Raw genomic sequence first — 23,868 nt, 5'->3', positions numbered from 1 at the left:
GGGACCACCACCCCGGTCTGCCAGTCCAGAGGCACTGTCCCCGACTGCCACGCGATGCTGTAGAGACGTGTCAGCCAAGACAGCCCCACAACATCCAGAGACTTGAGGTACTCAGGGCGGATCTCATCCACCCCCGGTGCTTTGCCACTGAGGAGCTTACGGACTACCTCAGTGACTTCGGCTTGGGTGATGGATGGGTCAACCTCTGAGTCCCCAGCCTCTGCTTCCTCAATGGAAGGCGTGTCAGTGGGATTGAGGAGATCCTCGAAGTATTCCTTCCACCGCCCGACGATGTCCCCAGTCGAGGTCAACAGCTCCCCACCTCCACTGTAAACAGTGTTGGTGGAGGACTGTTTCCCCCTCCTGAGGCGCCGGATGGTTTGCCAGAATTTCTTCGAGGCCGACCGGTAGTCCTTCTCCATGGCCTCCCCGAACTCTTCCCAGACCCGAGTTTTTGCTTCCGAGGCTGACCGTGCTGCCGCACGCTTGGCCTGCCGGTACCCGTCAGCTGCCTCAGGAGTCCCCCGGGCCAGCCAGGCCCGGTAGGACTCCTTCTTCAGCTTGACGGCAACCCTTACTTCCGGGGTCCACCACCGGGTTCGGGGATTGCCGCCGCGACAGGCACCGGAGACCTTACGGCCACAGCTCCGGACAGCCGCGTCAACAATGGAGGTGGAGAACATGGTCCATTCGGACTCTATGTCCCCAGCCTCCCTCGGGATCTGGTCAAAGCTCTCCCGGAGGTGGGAGTTAAAGATCTCCCTGGCAGAGGGTTCTGCCAAACGTTCCCAGCAGACCCTCACGATACGTTTGGGCCTGCCAGGTCTGTCCAGCTTCCTCCCCCGCCAGCGGATCCAACTCACCACCAGGTGGTGATCAGTTGACAGCTCAGCCCCTCTCTTCACCCGAGTGTCCAAGACATACGGCCGGAGGTCAGATGACACGACCACAAAGTCGATCATTGATCTCCGGCCTAGGGTGTCCTGGTGCCACGTGCACATATGGACACCCTTATGCTTGAACATGGTGTTAGTTATGGACAAACTGTGACTAGCACAGAAGTCCAGTAACAAAACACCACTCGGGTTCAGATCGGGGAGGCCGTTCCTCCCAATCACACCCCTCCAGGTAACACTGTCATCGCCCACGTGGGCGTTGAAGTCCCCCAGGAGAACGACGGAGTCCCCGGTTGGAGCACTCTCCAGTACCCCTCCCAGGGACTCCAAGAAGGCCGGGTACTCTGCACCGCTGTTCGGCCCATAAGCCGAGACAACGGTGAGAGCCCTATCCCCGACCCGAAGGTGCAGGGAAACGACCCTCTCGTTCACCGGGGAGAACTCCAACACATGGCGGCTGAGCTGGGGGGCTATAAGCAAGCCTACACCAGCTCGCCGCCTCTCGCCGCGGGCAACTCCAGAGTGGAAGAGAGTCCAGCCTCTCTCAAGGAGTTGGGTTCCAGAGCCCAGGCTGTGCGTGGAGGTGAGACCGACTATTTCTAGTCGGTACCGCTCAACCTCCCGCACCAGCTCAGGCTCTTTCCCCCCCAGTGAGGTGACATTCCATGTCCCCATGGCTAGAGTCACCATCCGGGGATCGGGCCGCCGGGGCCCCCGCCCACGACCGCCACCCATATCCCTCTGCACCGGCCCCTTCTGAACCCTCCCGCGAGTGGTGAGCCCACGGGAGGGCGGGCCCACGTTGCTCGTTCGGGCTGCGCCCGGCCGGGTCCCGTGGGCAGAGACCCGGCCACCAGGCGCTCGCCTGCGAGCCCCAACCCCGGGCCTGGCTCCAGGGTGGGGCCCCGGTGACGCCGATCCGGGCGACGTGCACGTCCTTGGTAGTATGACTTTCATCAGGGGCGAGTGAACCGATCTTAGTCTGACCCGTCACCTAGGACCTGTTTGCCTTGGGAGACCCTACCAGGGGCATTAAGCCCCGGACAACATAGCTCCTCGGATCATTCAGGTGCTCAAACCCCTCCACCACGATAAGGTGCCGGTTCAAGGAGGATGATTTCCTCATGTCAAACAATTTATTGAAACTAAAGCCAACAAAAGTGGTGGGTATACCACAACAAAAAATGTCAATGTCTCAATAACTTGTCATGTGTGCTTGAGCATCAATTACAGCTGTACAACGACGTCTCATGCTGTCCACAAGTCGAGTTATTGTCTGCTGAGGCATGGCATCCCACTCTTCTTGAAGGGCAGCCCTCAGGTCATTGAGGTTCTGGGGTACAGAGTTACGAGCCTCAACACGGCGAATCAACTGATCCCATAGATTTTCTATGGGATTCAGGTCTGGAGAAAGTGCAGGCCACTCTATTTGAGGTACCCCAGTCTCCAGCAGCCGTTCCCTGATGATGTGACCTCGATGAGCTGGTGCATTGTCGTCCATGAAGATGAAATTAGGCCTGTGTTGTTCATACAGGGGCACAATGACCGGATTAATGATGTTATCCAGGTAGTATGGGCTTGTCACTGTACCATTCACAAAGTGTAGGGCAGTTCTGTATTGACTAGACACACCTGCCCACACTGTAACACCACCACCACCAAAGGCTCGTCTGGTGACAACAGTGGCTGAGGCATAGCGCTCTCCTTGACGTCTCCAACATCGTTGGCGGCCATCATTTCTGCTCAACATGAATCGACTTTCATCAGAGAACAGCACTGAGGCCCACTGGTTCCTCGTCCAGCGTAAATGCTCCCTGGCCCATGCAAGACGATGACGCCTGTGCCTGGTGGTGTGATCAGGTACCCTTGCAGGTCGTCTAGCACGCAAACCACACTGATGTAAACGGTTTCGAATGGTCTGACGTGACACTTGGGTGCCTCTCACCTCCCTTAAATGTGCCTGGATTTGAGTGGCATTCATCATCTGGTTCCGCAGGGCACTGTTCACAATGAAGCGGTCATCAGTGTGGGATGTGGCCAATGGACGTCCACTTCTATGCCTTTCTGTGACTCTTCCAGTCTCTCTGTATCTCTGTTGCAACCTACTGATGACACTCTGTGACACTCTAAGCTCAGTGGCCACTTCCGTCTGAGAACATCCTGTTTGAAGCCTTGCAATGGCGAGGTACTGTTGATCAATTGTTAGGTGTCGTCTTGGTCTCATGATGTCAAAATGTGAACAGCATGATGAGGAGGACTGTTTAAATACCGATTCTAATTGAACCAGGAAATGTATTGGTCGATTCATGGACCAAACACCTGTTGTGAATTTTGCCGTTAAGCTCCTTGTTAGAGAACAGCAAGTTGTGCAGAAAGTACTGAAACATTGAATTGTTGGACATGTGCATTCAAAAGTTTAGAGAAGGTCACATTAAGTTCATCTGTAAAGGTTATAGTGGATTTTAGGTATATCCTGAAATTTCACCCAAAAGCCGAATATCCCTGACTTTTTGTGAGTAGTGTATATATATATACATATACATATACATATACATATATATATATATATATACATACATACATATATCTATATATATATATATATATATATATATACACATACATACATACATACATACATATATATATATATATATATATATACATACATACATACATACATATATATACATATATATATATATATATATATATATATATACATACATACATATATGGCGTCATTATCGGCATCACGTAAATCTTGACTTGCAGACATAGTTCCGAGCTAATAGGAGGTCACGGCCTTGTTATGAGGCGAGGGTAGTCTGTGAAAACAAAATGCTCGCAACAATAAACCTCTGTGTCTAACTGGTTTCGTGTCCAATAAAACACAAACACTTCGACTGTGATGGAGAGTCCAACTCACACACTCACAGCACGTCGTCCGACAACAGTTCACAGTCCGTTAGTGATAAAACACGACACTGACAGCACACACAGTCCACTGTCAGCTGCTCGACGCCATTAACTCTCCGCTCCTTCGTCCTCGTCACTCATGAGCCGGTCAACCCGGAAGTGTAAAATCTCTTAAAGGTCATGAACTCTGACATGTAATAAGAATTACTTTTCAACTTCTTTTAAAACATTCAGAACCCATTAAATTATATTTTAAAGTCACACGTTTTAAACAGAAATATTTACACATTTTAAAATCTCAAAATATTTCATGCAAATTTTAACTTCTAAACAACTGGCGTTTTATCTTTAACTTGTTCCCAGGAGAGAAAAATAAAGAATAAATAATCTTTTTTACATAACATTGGCCATTGCTAATGACATTCACAGTAATTATTTAGCATACTTTCATTAAATGAATCAATTCAAGCTAAAATTTAAGAGTCTATAATTAGGCTATACTGAGCCTCATCTATTTATACCAGAGATTTTATTAAAATGAAGTTAACACCTTTTAGAAAAAGGTCACCTGGGGTAAAACTCCCCCTGCTACCCTGATTTGCATTTGTATAGCTCACAGCATTTTCATTTACATGTTAAATGCTAGCCTCCCCTAGAATCAGGGGGAGGGGGGTCATGGGGGGACAACTAACAAGCAAGGCCTACGTCAATTTCCGACAATTCATGGCAGTTTTCGGTGTTGCCTGCAAATTGCCGTGTGCAGTCATAAACCTGAAATTCCACATCAATCTACAGTGCCGCATACTGTTGAAAATCCCACTTTTCATGCAGTGACTGTTCCTTAATATATTAAAATTAAGAAGATAAGATTCTAGTTGATTAGTTATTCAGAACTTATTGGAACTCTGGGTGACTACAGAGACCACCGTTGGATTGGAATGTCATAGCTCTTTCAACAACATGTCGTAAATAACACCTTGACAAGGGAGAAGGAAGAGCAGGATTAGGTCTCAAGAGTGTATGGCTCTCTGAAGAACACTGTCGTGTTGTTTTTACATTTCTGTTTTAACCTGTAAAGTGTCTTTGTGTACCTAAAAAGCGCAATATGAAATAAATGTATTAAAATAAATGTATTGTTAATGCCACTTCCCTTCACATTATTTTGCCCCCAGCTTCCTAGGCCGTTGTGTCGTACATAGACTCCCTCCGCCTGGAGCAGTAGGCCTTTCTTGTTTACAAGAAAATGTCTATTTTTTAGTTGTAATTCAAATCTATTACTTATCTATAGTTTATAATTTGCCCATGGTTCAAAATAAATAAGACAGTTTATCTAAAACCCAAAAGAGGTTTCCCTCCCATTTTTTCCCTCTCTCCCATCCCTCCACCTGCCATTTAAAATAAAAAACAAAATTACAACCTATAACTTGAAAACAGAACTTGCATGGTCAATACAACGAATAACTGTAAGTTTAATGTCTGAAAACTTGTGCCAATTAGTTCAAAAGCTTTTCAGAGCTCATTTAATTTAAGAGTAGAAGTAAGTGGACATAACTAAACAGGGGTGAAATGTTTTACAGTGTGATTTAGCCTAGCATGTAGCCCTCCCCTCTTGCCCCTATTGTGTCACCGTCTCTGAAGCGCTATCCCAGGGTCAGTTAGCTTACTCGAGCTCAGTGTTTCGGGACATTCTGGGGTGGTGGTGGTGGCGGTGGCAGATAATGTGTTGTAGCTCCGGTGGTATGGACTCAGTAAAATCAAAAAGGCTGTGTGATCTGTCGATGTCCAGCAATGCCTGCCTGCTGTATGTTGTCATTGTAGCACATGAATCCTAGACTATAAAACTTTGACACGAGTGCTGCCTTGGGGCACTTTCAGCTCATCCTTGGCATTTGTTTTTTCACTTTTACTGAGAACCAAGCAAAGCTCTAGAATAACTTTTGAAGACTTTTTGACTCTATGCATCACAACTCTGCATCCTGTCACTAAACACACTCGCATGTTGTCCATCTCCTCTGTGGCCTCAGATAGGCCTTGTCTGTGTCTTGGTTTCATCATCATGTAGAAGAGAGGTTAGCTGCTTTACTGAACCTCATATACAGCGGTTATCATCTGGCCATCTGTCACTATCGCTCCAGATCACTGAGTCTGCTTGCCATATTCTGCTCTTTCCAGGAAGCTTGCCTCATCATCAACCCATTTATCACCACAAAAAAATGGGATATGATCTCCTTCATATGTTCTGTCTGACAGTTGATGCCGAGCTAATTCTTAAATGATTTTTGCTTTCATTAAACTTAGTTAAATATTCTCCAATTTGTGTTTTTAAATCATTGTCATTTGTCATTCATTTGTTGACTAATTTAACCACTTAATTAGGCATTCACTCAGTCATCCATTCTCATAAATATGTATAGTCCCCTACAAAAAGATTGGAACAGCAAGGCCAATTCCTTTATTTTTGCTGTAAACTGAAAACATTTTCAGTTTGACACCAAAACATGAATATGGACAATAAGTATGTCATCCATTTCCAGGTATTTGCATTTAGATCTGTTAAAAAACGTTTAAGATAGCACTATTTGTTCGAACCCACCCATTTTTCAAGTGAGCAAAATTATTGGAACATGTGACTAACAGGTGCTTTTTGTTGCTCCAATGTGTCCTATTACATTGATTATTCAAACAATAAGTAGTTCTCGATGTCTGCTCTCACTTTCAGCTTCTGGCTTTCCTTTGAAGACTGCATTTATACCGTATTGACCCGAATATGGGACAAGGTTTTTTTTTCGATGAAAATTATGTGAAAAAGTGGGGTCGTGCTATAATCGGTGTCTAACTGTTGACACATGCTGATAGTTGTCTGGGTCGCTACATGACCGCAACGGCAGAGGGTTCCAGCTTATTGTAGAGATGTCACTGACACTGTGGCTGGGGTTATCTGTCAATCACAGCGGAGAAGTGACAGGAGATGAAAAATGGAGAGACGCGGTGATTTTACGGAGCAAAGTGGATCAAAAGTGGGGCAAGTTAACAGACATCTGAGGTGAAGCTATGATGCTAATTTTAAGATAATGGTGATCAATGCAGCGGAGGAGCCAAACAACTGTCAGCCAGCCAAGAAATATGGAGTTACGGAGTGTAACGTCTGAAGATGGCGGGTCCAAAAACACCGTCTGAAAACAGTAAGAGAAAAGCTTATCGTGGTCACTAAGCGGCCGCTTCCAAGAGATTGACAGGAGGGTATGTGAGTTTGTTATTGAGAAAGAAATTTTGGTTATCAGAGTCTTTTTCTGAAGATTAGTCTTGAAAAGAGGGGTCGTCTTATAATCAGGGTCATCCTATATTCGGGTCAATATGGTAGTTAAAAAGGTATAACCAACATGAAGACCAGAGAGCTGTCTATGAGAGAAAAGCAAGCAATTTTGAAGCTGAGAGAAGATGGAAAATCAATTGGAGCTATAGCACAAACATTGGCCATAGCCAGTACAACCATTTGAAATGTCCTGAAGAAGAAAGAAACCACTGGTGTACTTAGCAACAGACGTCGAACCATTAGGCCAAGGAAAACATCAGCAGTTAATTCAACCAGCCTTCATGTGGGTTGCACACACTGAGGCCAGTTTGACCAATGACCAACAATGAAGACTTTGAAAACTCAGAGCTCACACGTGACCTTAATGACTCTGAAAGGATACACCCTTTTAAGGAGTTTAAAGACTGCATACTCCCCCTCCAGTTACTTAGAACTGACGAAGCCTCTTGGATGAGAGGAGAAACGTCTTCAAGAAACTGAAACAAGTCCAATTGCCTACAATACAGCACCTAGATGTATGTGGTAATCAGGTTTATTTGCATTCCAATAACTGAGCGTGTGTGTTTGTCTGTATGTGTGTGTATGTGTGTGTGTGTGTGTGTGTGTCTGTTTTCAGCCTGAAGGGGGTCCTGGAGCAGATGGACCATGGAGTCGTAGACTTGCGGGAGCTCAGAAGGAACCTGGAGCTGGCTGCTGCCATGTTGGATGCTGTTTACACTGATGAGACCAGGTAGGAGTGAATAGACTGAAGGGTGAAACGATATGAAATATAAATTAATATAAGAATCCTTGTCACTGGTTGTCCAAGCTGTGACTGACAGACCCTTCTTTTCTTCTGAAGGCGTCTGTTGGACACAGAGGATGAGTTCAGCGACTTTCAGGCAGAGTCAGTGCCCAGTGAAGTACGTGATTGGCTGGCATGTACCTTCAGCCGGAAGATGGGCGTGGCCAAGCGTCGTCCTGAGGAGAAGCCAAGATTCAGGAGCATTGTCCATGCAGTGCAAGCTGGTATATTTGTAGAGAGGTAAAAAAAAAAAAAAAAAAAAAAAAAAAGCCCTGTCAATTATATATATTTTAAAGTATTAGATCTCACCTCAGTAGAAAAAACAAATCTCCTCCTTTTTTAACAGCTATGAAATGTTTTATAAACTATTGATTAAACAATAGTAAAGACTTATGAATTCCAGTTGGAGCTTTACATTAAACTATTGGTTAATAAATGGTTTATAAAACATTAAATTTTTTGTTTACAGTAAAAGGACTTTTAACTAAAGTTTAATTCCGTATAAATGTACCACTTATTTTTGATGGTTATTATAAACTGCTCAAGGTCAGAATTCCTTTATTTGTCCCGCAAACAGAGACATTTCTGTGTCACAGCAGCCAAAGGACAGTAATATTACAATAAACAATAATAGTACAAAATAAATATAATAAAAAGATAAGAAATAGAATAGATATATAATATTGTGCGACATGAAAAGTGCATTTGTAAACAGTGTGGTAGTGTATTGTTGCCTTTGTATTTTCTACATTAATTACATCCTTACTGTCAGGCTCAGCAAAAAGAGAGGACTCAGATGCAGATAGGCAGCGGTAATGACAGGTTTTATTTTCTGCTATGCATCTCTTCAGATAGGTTTTCATAGCTATCTGATTTGTCATTCTAAGCGTCCAGAGGACACAGCAAGAACAAGGAACACAAAAACAGAAAACACTCCCGTAGGAGGAAAAAAGGAAGACTACGCTATTCTTATAATTAGACTTTCTATGAAAATATTAACAAACAAAAATCACTCAAAGAGGAAAAGCACACAGGCTATGAAAATTAACTACTCTCTCTTAACTGACAAAATTACAACAGAAATCGGAGGCCAAACAAAATGCTACAAAATTATTTAACTAGAACAAACAAAAGACTGACCAAAAAACTATTAACACAAAATCACTCTTCTTCAGAGCCATACAAAACAGGAGACAAAACGGCTGAGAATCAGGGCTGGATGTATTCGACATGAACAAACAAAATACTCTGGCAACGCGGACAGGGGAAGACAAAGACTATATACACATGAGGGGAGGGAGCACAGGTGGAAAGAATCAGGGATCAGGGGAGACGCCAGACCGGTGACACAAGAGGAAGGGCAAGTGACCTGAAACGAGAGGAGAGTTACCTTTCAAAATAAAACATGAAATTCACAAGACAAAAAACCCAAGACAGGACATCCCTCACCGCGGTGTGACACTTACCAGCTAGCGAACACTCATTCTACAAGGACCAAAACAAAACAAAACAAAAGCAAAACTGGTATTTTTAACCTGTTGTATTACCCATAAATGTGGCTATTGCAGCTCTATTGGTCATGCAATTTGCCAACTCTGTTGCAGAGATTCAGGGATATGAGAGACTTTTGGTTTCTTAGTCTGACCAAAACTAAAAACAGACAGAAGCTGCCAGAACTGCTTTCCTGTCTAAATAACTTAAGGGATGAGTATCTCGGGCAACATGACGTTCTTATATTTAGCTTTCAGAAAATTCAACTAATTTATCTAAAAAGATTTGCCCAAGGTTTTAATTTTCTGTGTTTGTGTGTTTTATTGGACATATACAGCCAAAATAATATCTACACCTATGTACAGTTTGTGTTTGTCCATTTCCTGTTTCAACGTGACAATGTAGCCATGCATAAAACCAGCTCCATAAAATAATAGTTTTCCCTATTTAGTTTCGATGAACTTGCTCTGAACAGAGTTCTGACCGACAAGATGGCAACATGTTGGCGCGCACAGATGCAGCGGCTTGCAGCTCCGTGTTTTTTCTTTTTCTTTTGTGTGTTTCGTATGTCTTTTCATTCAGAAACCAGGGCTACAGTCGCCAGGAGCTACTGGACATTGGACATAGCATCAGATCGACAATATCAGTAGAGTCGAGCTGATCTTGTGACATTCCAAACGCCATAGCTAGGTCACCGGGTGCTTCATGGATCGGTGTCAGCGCTGGCAGGCGGTGAAGGCAGCGAAGAGAGGAAGCAGAAGTGAGACTGCTGGTCTGGATTACTAGCCAGACTGGGGACAAACTCACACAAGCCTCCCTTTCCCGAGTATGTTTCTCACCTACACATGATCCTTGATCCACAAAATGGACGAGTTAGAACTACTCATCGAGGGTAATCGATATGTTCGAGACTGCTGTGTTTTGATCATATTTGAAACCTGGCTTCACCCAATGATCCCCGACGCCCAATCGGTGCATGGAGGGGCTAGCAGGCCACTCCATGCACCGACGGGACCGCAACAGAGACTCTGGTAAGAGCAGAGGTGATGGCCTGTGTATTTACATACACAACGACTGGTCTAAAAACAACATAGTCAAGCATACACATTGGTCACCGGACATAGAGTTAATTTCTATTAATGCCCGTCCTTTTTTTCTGCCCGGAGAGCTAACAGTTGTGCTAATCACGACTGTTTACATACCACCTGATGCTAACACTAGCATAGCTCTCTCGCTATTGTCAGACATGATAGACAAGCTACAGCGGTCTCACCCCGACGGCATACACATTGTTGCAGGAGACTTTAACCAGGCAAACCTGAAGTCTGTCCTGCCTAAATTCTACCAACATGTAAGATGTGCTACTAGAGGGGAAAACACTTTAGATCATGTTTACACAAACATTAAACATGCATACAGAGCCATACAACTCCCACACTTAGGCCAGTCACACCACCTCTCTCTGCTCCTTACCCCTGTATACACACCTCTAAGAAGAAGCACAACTCCAGTGACAAAGACCATCACGACCTGGCCTGAAGATGTGCTTCCTCAACTACAGCACTGTTTCCAACACACTGAATGGAGTTTCTTTGAACATCAAGACCTGACCGTACATACAGAGGCTGTACTGTCCTACATCAAGTTCTGTATGGGGAATGTAACAGTGGATAAACGCATCTGAGTGTTCCCCAATCAGAAGCCCTGGATGAACAGCCAAGTCAAGACACTCCTCCAAGACCGCGACAACGCCTTCAGGTCTGGAAATAGACAACTATACAGTGCTGCCAGAGCTGACCTGCAGAGCACAGACAGAGGATTGAAAGCCACCTCTCCAACAACAACCCTCAGCAGGTGTGGCAGGGGACTCGAGCACCACACTAGCGGAGGAGCTGAACTCCTTCTTTGCACGCTTCAAGACCCCTGCCAAACAGTCTGCAGCCACACCACCCCAGCCCCATCCAGCTTCCAGCTCCCAACCACTGACTGTGCAGGCACAGGAGGTGGAACAGATGCTAAGCAGGGTGAACCCCAGGAAAGCTTCTGGACCTGACGGTGTCCCGGGGAAGGTGCTCAGGGCCTGCGCTGCACAACTCTCGCAGGTCTTCAATACAATCTTCAACCTCTCCCTGACACAGTCCACCCTCCCAGCTTGCCTGAAGTCTGCCACCATCATCCCAGTAATGAAGAAATCAACCACCATCAGCCACAAGGACTATTGCCCAGTTGCACTCACACCCATCATCACCAAGTGCCCTCCATCCTTTGACCTTCACCAGTTCGCTTACAGAGCAAACAGGTCAACAGAGGACACAATAGCCATCACACTCCACACCGCACTGAGCTACCTGGAACACCGGGAGAGCTACTTCAGGATGCTCTTCTTTGACTACAGCTTGGCTTCCGACACTGTCATCCCTGACATCCTGGTCAAGTTAACACTAGAAGATGTCAGAGGAGACAGTCTGCCCTTCTTTGACTGTGCAGTACAGATTGAAGATCACTATAGTCTCAACATTGAGGTATACAGAAAACCTACACACACAGATCAATACTTGCTGTTGATCTCTCAGTACCCATTGAAGCACAAGCTGGGGGTCATCATAGCCCTAAACCTAAACACGCTGAGGCTAAAACTTCTCCACCCTAAAGACAAAACACCCAGACATAAAGAGTAATGTAGTTTGATGTTGATGTTTGATGCTGTTTAATGCAGACAGACTGCACAGATTTGTACACTGTGGAACCAAAACAACCTTTCCATGAATGAATGCCACAACACTGGAGGGCCAATTCAAGACTCTGCTGTCCACTTAGATCTGAAGGAGAAAAAATCATTCCTTTGAGGACAATAATGTTACCATCTTGGCCAGAGAAGATAGATGGTTTGAAAGAGGAGTAAAATAATCTATGTCAAACTGGAACGACGGTCTTTGAACTGAGGAGATGACTTAGCCATAAACAATGCAGTACCAAGTTCTCTCCCCAGACAGCTTAGTAACCATTCACACATGGAATCACCTAGCCTTAGTAACCCACATGGAGGCTGGTTGGGTCAACAACCCACATGTTGCCTTAACAACTGTGAAACTCAGAGCTCAGGAGTGTCCTTGATAACTCTATAAGAACACTCCCAAACAGAGTTTGAAAGCCTGCAACTCCCCTACAATTAGTCAGAACTGAAGAAGCTTCATGGATGAGAGGTGAAATGTCTTCAAGAAAATGAAACATCCAGTTGCCTATGATATAGCACTTAGAATTACCCTGACTTGGATCACTGAGAACCTTCATCAACATTCTTTTTAGTTCAATATTTATAAACTTATTTATTTATGTATTATTTAGCATTCGCCTTTCCCCCTATTTATTTCCCTAACCATATTTATACCTGCAGTTCTTTTTATATTTCTTTATGAACTGCAGCTTCATTATCCAAATGAGGGGGCTGCATGTCATTCAAAGTCAATCACAGCACAGTAGGGCAGGGCTGGGTCGAGAAGAGTCTTGCTGGGAAAAAGAAAGAGTCCTGGCTCACAAACCTTTCCGACCAAGGCAACTCAGGTGCTTGTTTGGAGTCAGTGCCTACTTTAGAACCAGTACTTTGCATTTCAACAGCCAAAACTGGTTCCAGAGCAGCATCAACACTTTGCTGGTCTGGAACAGTGAACCGCTTACCCCTGGCTGAGGGTGGGGTTATCTTGACCAAAGACCAAATAAACCAATTATGACCACCATTTTTGAAAACCATAGCTAGCGTAGATTGTTCTAGCTTATCCATGGAAGAGTAAACAAAAGATTTCAGTATGGACATTAGATTGAAGCAGCAGATATTCCAAGGACCAGTCACGTTTGGATGCCAATGTAGGCATGCAAAGCCTGGACCAACACTTGTACAGAGTCGATGTAGTCCACTATAGTTGTTCCTTGTGATGCTGGACAATTGGTGTGGTCCGATCCGATCATGTGGTCCGATCCAACAGACGAGCTACTGTTGCTCAAACTGCTGAAGAAGTTAATGCTGGTTCTGATTTAAATTAGTCAGAATACACAACACATCACAGTTTGTTGCGTACAGGGCTGTATAGCTGCATACCAGTCAGGGTGCCCATGCTGTCCCTTGTCCAACACCAACAGTGCCAACAATGGACATGAGCATCAGAACTGGACTACGGAGCAACGGAAGAAGGTGGCTTGGTCTGATGAATCATGTTCTCTTTTATATCAAGTGCATGGCCAGGTGTGTGTGTCGCTTACCTAGGGTACACATGGCACCAGAATGCAAATGGGAAGAAGGCAAGCAGACGGAGACAGTGTGATGCTTTGGGTAATGTTCTGCTGGGGAACCTTGGGCCCTGCCATCCATGTGGATGCTCCTATGTCACGTACGACTTCCATTATTTTTTGCCAATGAAGCTCTAATTTATTTTTTACAAATGCTAAAGCATTCATCTCTTCTAAATTGTGTGGTGAGTGGACTTTTTGCAACACTTGTCATATTCACCAATTCTCACACACACATTCATATGCTGATGTTAAAGGCTGCCATGCAACTGATCATCAGGAGCAATTTGGGATTCAGAATCTTGCTCAAGTATACTTCAACATGCAGCTGGGGGGATTTGAACCAATCAACATTTTGTAAGTTCTTAAGTTGTCTTTGAGTTTCCTTTGCCAATTTGGAGGGGTTGTGCATTTCACTGCATGTGGGAAGAAACTGTTCTTCAGTCTGTTGGCCCATGCAAGAACAATGACAGTTTGTGATGTTTCCAGTCAGGATTTTCTTTGTTTTCTATTGCCACTCTGTAAAAGTTGACCAGAATCTTGGACCAATATTTAACCTTCCTTAGTTTAAGTAGGAAGTAGAGCCTTTTCTGTGTTTTTTTTTAACCAAGGTGGTGAAGTGTGATATCCAATAATCACAGTGATGGTAATTCGAAGGAACTTATTACTGTTCACCTGCTTCAACTCAGCTCCACTGATGTAGAAAGAAGTTTGTTGATTTTAGAAAAAAGGATGCAAACACAATCAGCTCTTTGGTTTTGCTGATGTTGAGTATTATTTTGGTCTCTGTGTACCACTATGCAAGATTGATTGCTGAGGAGGCATATCCTTTGAGGGTCGCACAGACATCTGTTACCTTCAGGAAGTACAGGTCTAACAAACATCCAAGTGAAGTTGCAGTCGAGAGGAAAATAATTTATCCAGTCCCTCCAGAAAAACACAATTATGCAATCGCATAATTCAATGCATAATCAGGCAAAGTCCGCATATTTATGCGGGGGCTGCATTTTTTCAAATATGCTGCACTTTCGCAGCATAAATTGCTGATTTCCACGCAAAATATGCAGGGCTTGCATGATTTCATAATCCCTGCATTTTCATTGCAAAAAAGTCACATATATCTTAGCAGAAAGTTGAAAAATGTTGCCATGGGAACGTTATGAAGTGACGTAATTACATGACGTGAACATCATCAAAAAGCTGCAAACCCCGTGATGAAGCCATGATGAAGCCCGCAAATCAGTCTCATTTGCCAACAAAACATCATACTAGTTTCAAAAACCTTAAAGTTTTAAGTATATTAGAAGTATGTAAATTTACGTTATAGTAAGAGATTGCACTTTGTGCATTGGAAGCACTTATTTTAACAGAAGATGTCTGTTTTGTATCGCTACCTCTGTAAAACAGGAAGCACACATTTTATTTTTTTATATTTTATCCATTCATTTTTACAGAAGTTGTAGCATATTCCTTTTGTAAAGCTACAGAACTTGTTTGACTCATCAATGTTTTGTAAGTTTGAGCCATGTGTTTATTAAGGTCTGAAATAAAACAAGCTGAGAACTTAAATATTCCCAGCACTTTCTGTGACGTAGTATGCTTGCTTATCATAGGAAGTAATAAGAAATGACTCTTTACATTAAGATAGTAGCCTAGTGAGAACAGGGTGTTGGGGCAATCACTTTTTTTTCTCTTTTTCATCAAACCGCAGTTTTTGCAAGTTCCCGCAATTTTTGCAAGTTCCCGCAATTTCATCGCATAAAATTGCATAAATATCCCGCATATTCCATTGCATTTTTTAAGAAAACGTGCTGCATAATCAAGGATTTTTGCCTGCAACAATCACAAAAAAACTCTGCGTTTTTCTGGAAGGACTGTTTATCAAATAAATAGCAACCAAACCAGAGTAAAAGCCCATAATAATCAAACAAACAAACTGATCTGCCAGCAAAAATAAATAAGATAAGGGCAGCTTCGCAGACCAACCCACCAGGGCAGTTGGAGCTGGGGACTAACCCTCTATGCTAACACAAAGAAACAACCAAACTTAACTGAAACAAAGTCATGAAAACTAGACTACTGCATCCATCAGGTAAACATACAGTCAAACAAGACATAATACCCCAGCCAGCCTCCAGGCTGCTGCTCTGGTAAGATTAAGGAATAAAGAGAGAGAGCCATGAGCCCTAACCCCTTTTATTGGTTATCCTCAATCATCCGGACCGCTCTCACGTGGGAAGGCACGAGGCTAAGCATCAGCCACAGTTGTGATTCCTGGCCAGTATCCAATTCTAGACACATACCCCACACTTGATAAGTAGCACAAAGTCAAAAAGGGCTGTGGACATAGACGCAATGCTTGAACTGGTCCCAGCTATGCAACATGTTGTGATACAGGCTGATCCTGCTTTCAACAGTGAACAGCACTGACAATGACTGGAGGGTCCAACCAACATGTTGCCTAGCCCACTGGAAAGGCTGCCATGTTCCATTTCCTGGCATTCAAGGGTGTCAGACGCAACGGTCATTTGGCATTGAATCCATCGTGGAGACCCCTGTTCCAGATGGTCTGATCAGATAAGTTGGTTCCATTGACAGCACCTCTCTGTAGTTGTGTTGCAGTGGCACCCCGGTGGGATAAAGCATAGGTCATCAGATACAGGTCATCTGCCAGACTGTTCCACTTAGTCCCACTCTGCTGTGCTGTGATTGGCTTTAAATGACACCCTCCCCATTTGGATAATGAAGCAGAAATGCATACAGAAATATAAAATGAAATACTGCAATAAATAAGTTTGTGGAAATAATAATTAAAATGGTAAATTATACAGAAACAAAAAGAGAAATAAATGTGATGCATTTAATGCCTTGGTTGACATCATACCTGACAAATGATACCTTTCAAGTCACATGGAACAGCTTATTGTCCAAACAATGCTTTCTGGAAACTGGTGTCCCTCAAGGCTCAGTATTAGGACCTCTTCTGTTTTCATTATACACTAGATCACCAGGCTCTGCAATCACATCACATGGATTCTCTTACCATTATTCTGCAGTTGACACCCAGCTGTTCCTCATTTTTCCCCCATCTTCCAAAACTCACTTTGCAACGCGCATCTTAGAATATCTTGCAGTCATCTCTGCTTGGACAGCTGACCATCACCTCAAGCTCAACCTAAGTAAAACTGAACTCCTCTTCATCCCTGGAGACACTGCCCTCGCATGGACCTGTCAGTCACTGTCGAGGAACTCACCATATCGCTTTGTCAACTGTGAAGAACCTCGGCGTAATCCTCGACAGTGGACTGTCCTGCACCCCCAACATCACTCCTGTGACCCGACCCTGCAGGTTTGTCCTCTACAACATCTGTAGGATCCGGTCTTTCCTCACAAGGACGCAACTCCTGGTCCAAGCGCTGGTCATCTCCTGCCAGGACTACTGCAACTTGCTCTTGGCTAGACTCCATGCCTCTGAGACTAAACCTTTGCAGCGTACCAGAATGCTGCAGCACACGTCCTTTTCAATCTACCCAAATTCCACCATGTGACCACCCTCCTCTGTGACCTCCACTGGCTTCCTGTTGCATCCGACATCTGTTTTAAGACAATAGGGCTGGCCTTCAAAGCCGACAATGGAACTACACCCATCTACCTCCAAACACTAGTCGGACCACACGCCCCAGCACGAGGACTTTGCTTCGCTACATCAACTAGTACCGCCATCGCTGAGAGCAAACAAAGTTCACTCAGCAAAGTCATGACTCTTCTTTGTTCTGGCACCTTAGTGGTGGAACGAACTCCTGACTAGGACATTTGTTCAGACTTCACCTCGACCACACATAGCATGACTCCCTCCAACCCTTGAAAATTGTTTCTATTTTTTTTTTTTACTTTATTGAAAGTGATATGTTGTGGTTTCTTTCCTGTGACAAATGTACTTCTTGTAAGCCGCTTTTGACAAAGCGTCTGCAAGTATACTACTTTTTGCTAAGGGATTGGTCTTAGTACATGGGCCAGCTTTTATCAGCGTTTGGGTGATGTTATATTCAGACACAGAGTTTGTAGGAGGATTTTTACCTCATGATCCTGCAGCGGGTCCATGGGAACAGCTAATTGCCAAATATCCACATGTGGTTGCGGAAAGTCCGCAGGTCCGGGGTTTAAATGGACGTCTCCACATAGCAGAAGGACAGTAGGTACAGAGAAAGATGGCGTGAACCTGTTTTGCTGGTAGAGGGGCCATTTTCTGTCCGCGCCGTTCACGCTGTTTACACCTGGCAGATACTCGCGCGTCATCCAGATAGTTGGAGTATAGGATGTACTGACACGAATCAAGCGGAACAGAAAGGTTTCCCAGTTAGGTGACATGCAGAGAAGAGCGTTCACAAGCAGCAGACCAGTTTCCCCACATTTGTGTTACCGTGAGAACCAACAGGCACAGGGCCAAGACAATCAGGTGTGATGACTCCTCAGATTTAACGTATTTAAAACCCGATCACCATGACGCCCATATTGTGCGTGTATTTTGATGGTGATCAGGCAGTCTCCCAGTTTGTTTTGGGAGAGGTATGGCAGCAGTACCATATCAGTATTGATGTTAGTGTGCAAGTAAGCTGGAATTTTATATCATATGGGGAAACTATAATGTCCAATATCATTAGAAATGACTCAGATTGATGGAACAGTATCAGTTCATATACTGAAACTTAATGACGCATGAAATCAAAAAATATCTGCCGCTCTGTGGCACTGCCCACTGTGTGTTTACAGCATTCTTACCATGGTGATAAACAATCCAGCCCGGTCACAAACAGTTGAGGAAGGCAGATAGAGATCTGCGTGAGGAGTGTTTATATGCATGCAACTGTCTGTATCTATGCCTGAGATTTGTGCATGATATTTTTATCTTTCTATTTGTGACATCAGGATGTATAGACGGACATCGAACATGGCTGGTCTGACCTACCCTCCCACGGCTTTGACAGCTCTGAAGGTAAAAACTGTTTCATGACTGCATGTTCTGCAGGAAGTGACACGCATTTTAAAATATTTCAATGGAAATTGATTTTGGTAAATGGGTGAATCAATAAATAAATTGACATTCTAAACTTTAAAAGGAGATGATATATAAGCTTGTAGTTCTCCGATGGGTGGAAAATCCCTTGCCATATTGTACAAAACTGTGGCTGTTTTTTGTAAGACTCTACCGTCATTTTGTAGCCTTCCTTTACTGCCGACAATTGGTAACTCTGCAGCCTGATAATTGGAATGATAGATGCAATAAAACATTTCCAGGAACTTAATTTGCTAGCAATCTGACAGTGAACTGGAAAGAAGTATTCAGTATTAGGCACAGCTGTTTCAATGAAAAACAATACAACACAGGCTCTTATAGCTTTGTGATGTTTAAAAATGCAGCTAATGAAGCTGTAACCTATGAGTGCTTACATAGAAATGATGAAAGTACAAATAGACAAGAAGAGCTCATGTTTAGTTAACAGCTATGACTATCACTGCTAATATCTGTGAAATTGGTATCCATGCTGAAATGACAGCGTCTGATAGCAATGGTATAACGTCTGACTATTAACCACAGCCCATTCTCGGTTTCAGAAAGAATGTTAACCATTTGACAATTAGAAACACTGGCTGCAGTGGGACTTTTCTGTTCAGCGTTTAGTTATAACTACCATCATGTTTACAAAGCTGCTGTGGAATGTATTAAGGGACTTAATTACCTTAAGTCATATCAAGTAAATATGGCCATAGCTACATTGGGTTGGAGATTAATATTCAATGCTTCTGACAGTGTTTTAAAGATGGTAGACCAATAGGTTGCCAGGTCTGGACATGACCAAAACATAGTGTTAAATCAGCAGGAGTGTTTCGACACCTGTCACAGCTTGCATCTGTGCCAGGATATATTTTAGCCAGTCTCGACTTGAAGTAGTGGATGCAATGTAGGATCTTGAATTGTATAATGCTTAGTTTGGCACAGGAGGTGCTGTCGTTTACTCTTAGTAGAGCGCTCTCCCAAATGTCCTCTTCCAAGTCGTCCCCCAACTTATCCACCCAATCTGCTCTGATCTTTGCCAGTGTTGTGTTTTTAAAAGAGGTTATACAATCACTAATTCTTGAGACTAGTCTTTTGGAATTGAACGGAGATTTTAGCAGATCATCTAGACCAGAAGGTGATGTTATGTTTGAAAAATTGCGATCATGATGTTGAAGGAAGTGGCGGACTTGGAAATATCGAAATAAGCTAGACCGAGGGAGGTCAAATTTGTGTGATAAATCCTCAAAGCTCGCAAAAGTACAGTTTATGTACATGTCCTTAAAATTATGAATGCCTCGTCTCTGCCAGAGAGTAAATTCAGAGTCTGACCCAGCTGGGGGGAAAAGGTGATTATTGTGTATGGGACCTAGATGAAGAAGGTTTTTAAACCCAAAGCTCTGTCTAAGTTGAACCCATGCTTTGAGAGTGTTTATGACTATAGGATTGTTAGTGTATTGTAAGAAAGAGAGGGGAAAGCTGGAGGTGACCAGGGCTCTGAGAGAGGTGGAGATGCAAGAAGCGCCTTCAAAGTGGCAGCAGTCTGCGTTGGGAGTATGGAGCCAATACATGATTTTTTTGAACATTTGAGGCCCAGTAGTAGTGGCAAAAATTTGGAAGGGCTAAGCCACCTTGGTTTTTAGGCCTCTGTAACAGTTCTAGCCGTTTTCTTGGCTTTTTCCCGTCCCATATAAATGAAATTAAAGCCTTATTAATAGATTTAAAAAAGGACTTGGGGAGATAAAGTGGGATACATTGAAACAGGTAAAGAAACCTGGGGAGCACGTTCATTTTGATACAGTTCACTTTCCCTTCTAAGGATAGGTGAAGTAGTCTCCATTTCTTCAATTCTAGTTTGACTTTCTCAAATAGCAGACAGAAATTTTCTTGGTAAAGATTCTGCATGTCCCTTGTAATATTAATGCCCAAATATTTAAAGCCATTTCTAGACATATGGAATGGTAGAGCACCGTCCTGTATTTGAAGAGCCAAGTCATTAACAGGATAACATTCACTTTTACTGAAGTTCAGTTTGTACCCAGAAAAGGCACCAAACCTCCTCAGGGCGTGGATAATATGAGGAGCACATGAAACAGGGTCAGATACATACATTAACAAATCATCAGCGTAAAGAGATACTCTATGCTCTCTCCCCCTCCTGTGAATCCCAGTAATTGATGGTAATGTTTTGAGTGTAATTGACAAGGGCTCTATGGCCAAGGCGAACAGCTATGGACTGATTGGGCAGCCCTGACGGGTGCCCCTTGACAGCTGGGAATACTTTGAGCGTTTACCATTCGTGATTACAGAGGCTTTGGGAGAGGTATACAAAAGTTTAATCCATGAGATGAAATTAGGGCCATATCCGAATTTATTTAAACATGCAAATAAATATCCCCATTCTACCCTATCAAATGTTTTCTCCGCGTCCAGCGCGATAACCACTTCAGGTACCACGCTGGACACAGGAGAGTGAATAACATTTAGGAGCTGACGGATATTTGTAAATGAATGACGGCCTAAAATAAAACCAGTTTGGTCAGCTGATATCACGTCGTGCATTGTGGTTTCAGGGCGTAGGGCAAGGGCTTTGGCCAAGATCTTCATCAAGTAAAATTGTTGATAATTTATTAGAGAACTTTTTAAAGAACTCTATGGGATACCCATCAGGGCCTGGTGCCTTGCCACTCTGCATCGCCTTTATTGCAGTAATGATTTCTATACAGTTTAGTGGAAGCTTGGTTTCAGTCCTATGAACTGTTGTTATAGCAGGGGCCTGGAGGTTATCAAAGAAATGTTCCATGTCAGAGCAATCATTTGCCATCTCTGATGTATACAGATTTGAATAAAATGAGGTAAATGTTGCTTTAATTTCTTCTGGGTCAATAGTTAGTTCGCCATCTTTTTTCCGAATTTGTGGGATTTGTTTAGAGGCTGAGCGGCTCTTAAGCTGGTGTGCTAATAAATGTCCAGCCTTGTCACCATGCTCATAGACATACCCCCTGATTTTAATAGGAGACGTTCTATTTTTCCAGTGGATAGCAAATTATATTGTGTTTGGAGGTCCAGCTTCCTCTTGTAAAGCTCAGGGGAAGGAGAAACAGAGTACTGAGCATCCACCATAGATATTGCCTCAATAAGTTCCTCTTGCTTAATTCTTTTCATCTTAGCTGAATAGGATATAATCTCACCCCTGATTACAGCTTTTAGTGTTTCCCACAGGAGAGAAGGGGAAATGTCATCTTTTTTGTTGGAATTTATAAAGTCATCTATTTTTTGGGATATCATTTCACAAAAGCTCCCATCGGCCAGGAGGTTTCTGTCGAGTTTCCAGGAGGAGTGTTGTAACTGGTAGAGAGGAAATGCAAGATCTTGTAATACAGGGGCATGATCTGACTCTGTTATAGATGAATATTCAACTTTTTTGACAAAGGGGAGAAGGTTCTGGTCAATGAAAAAAATAGTCTATTCTGCTGTATGAGTGATGTACACTCATACAGGATTTCTCACTTTGTGGAAATAAAAAATGCCAGGGGTCAACACCTCCTATCTGGTCCATAAAAACTGATTATAGCTTAGCTTTTTTAGAGAGATTTGTAGATTTAGGATTGGAGCGGTCAAGTGCTGGATTCATCACACAGTTTAAGTCTCTACCAAAAATCAATTGTTGTGAATTCAGGTCTGGAATTAATGACATAATTTTGCCCATAAACTTATCATCATCCCAATTCTGGGCATAGATATTTACCAGAACCACAGGCTTGTGGTAGAGAAGCCCTGAAACCATCACGAATTGTCCTTGCAGATCTGAGAAAAAAGTGGTTGCATTAAACTGAATTTTTTTATGGATCAGTATGGCTGTTCCTCAAGTTTTGAAATTAAGATTGGAATGGAATACATTCCCCACCCATCCTTTCTTAGTCTGACTTGATCTTTTGCCAATAGGTGAGTTTCCTGGAGAAATGTGACATCACATTTTAAGTATTTAAGATGATTAAATCAATGATTGTTATGATTAAGTCAATAACATCACTGAGTGTCCATACCTCGGGTCCGCGGACCACAGGTTGTCATCGTGTGCCGAGAAGGTGAACTTACACGTCATCGAGCTCAGGTGATTAACCATCGCCAGGCTGTACAGTCCAAACTGTGACACATAGTCTTATTCATTACCAAACCTCCGATCGTGAAACTTCTGGGCTACATCAGGCAAGTCAAAGGTGAACACGTCGTCTCCGCACATCACTCGCAGCCAGGCCAGGTAGAGCAGGTGGAATTTGACGTTCTTCTGATACAAGGCTTGCTTGACGCCGTTAAACGCGGCTCTCTTTTTGGCGAGTGTTGCGCTGACATCCTGATAGACCCTTATAGTGGTGCCTTGGTATTTGAGCTCATGATTCCTGGCCCAGCGCAGTGTAGCTTCTTTCTGTTGGAATCTGGAGAAGCAGACCAGGAACGTGCGGGGGGGATGATCTCTGGCCGGCTCTGGAGGTCGGTGTACGGTGGGCTCTCTCCAGCTCAGGTGATGTAGAAAAACATCGGAGCCCATCGCTTCCATCAAAACATCTGACATGAACTTAAGGGGATCTTTGCTATCTTCACTGCCTTCGGGAATATTCAATATACGGAGATTAAATCTCCGTGAGCGGTTCTCAAGGTCGTCACACGGTCCAGCAGAGACTGGGTCTGGCTCTGGAGCGTTTTGATGGTGGACTCCGCTGCTGTTAGCCGCTCAAACTTATCACCTGCAACAGACTCAACGGAGGTGAGACCGCTCTGAGATGAGGTCACTGTTGTCTGTAGTGAGTCCAGTGAAGCTTGTATTGGTCTGATGGCATCCTGAATCAAGGTGGAAACATCCTCCTTGAGTGAGGTTCTCTGTTTAGCAGACAGTTGGTCCATAGCTACCACCGCAGCTGCAGGTTTTTCGGGTGTCACAGGAGCTCCCGTTGTTGTCGGAGGATTGCTAGCTGCAAAGGATGCTAGCTTACCCGCAGCATGTGTCGCCGGAGTTTGTAAGTTAACTGATTTTGCGTGTTTGGACATGCTCATTTATGAGAAATTGGTTAAACTAACTTCTGCAGTTAAGACTATGTCGAAATTCGTGCAGAGACTTTGTTCAAAAGGGAGG

General features: G+C 43.7%; 1 protein-coding gene across 3 annotated transcripts in view; it reads left to right on the top strand.

Moving 5' to 3' along the window:
• LOC115588349 (calcium/calmodulin-dependent 3',5'-cyclic nucleotide phosphodiesterase 1A-like) overlaps window positions 1-23,868 on the top strand; it is a 159,583-nt gene that overhangs the window by 85,338 nt on the left and 50,377 nt on the right. For all 3 annotated transcript variants that reach the window (XM_030428937.1, XM_030428936.1, XM_030428938.1), the window contains 3 exons: window positions 7,745-7,858; window positions 7,970-8,152; window positions 18,611-18,677. In XM_030428937.1, coding sequence (XP_030284797.1) covers window positions 7,745-7,858; window positions 7,970-8,152; window positions 18,611-18,677 — 364 coding nt within the window. The remainder of the gene's footprint in view (window positions 1-7,744; window positions 7,859-7,969; window positions 8,153-18,610; window positions 18,678-23,868) is intronic.

The sequence above is a fragment of the Sparus aurata genome, chromosome 9 (genome assembly GCF_900880675.1).
Source record: "Sparus aurata chromosome 9, fSpaAur1.1, whole genome shotgun sequence".
NCBI classification, from domain to species: domain Eukaryota; kingdom Metazoa; phylum Chordata; class Actinopteri; order Spariformes; family Sparidae; genus Sparus; species Sparus aurata.
The sequence above is the reverse complement of the archived record's forward strand: the minus strand, read 5'-3'. Positions and strand labels throughout refer to the sequence as shown.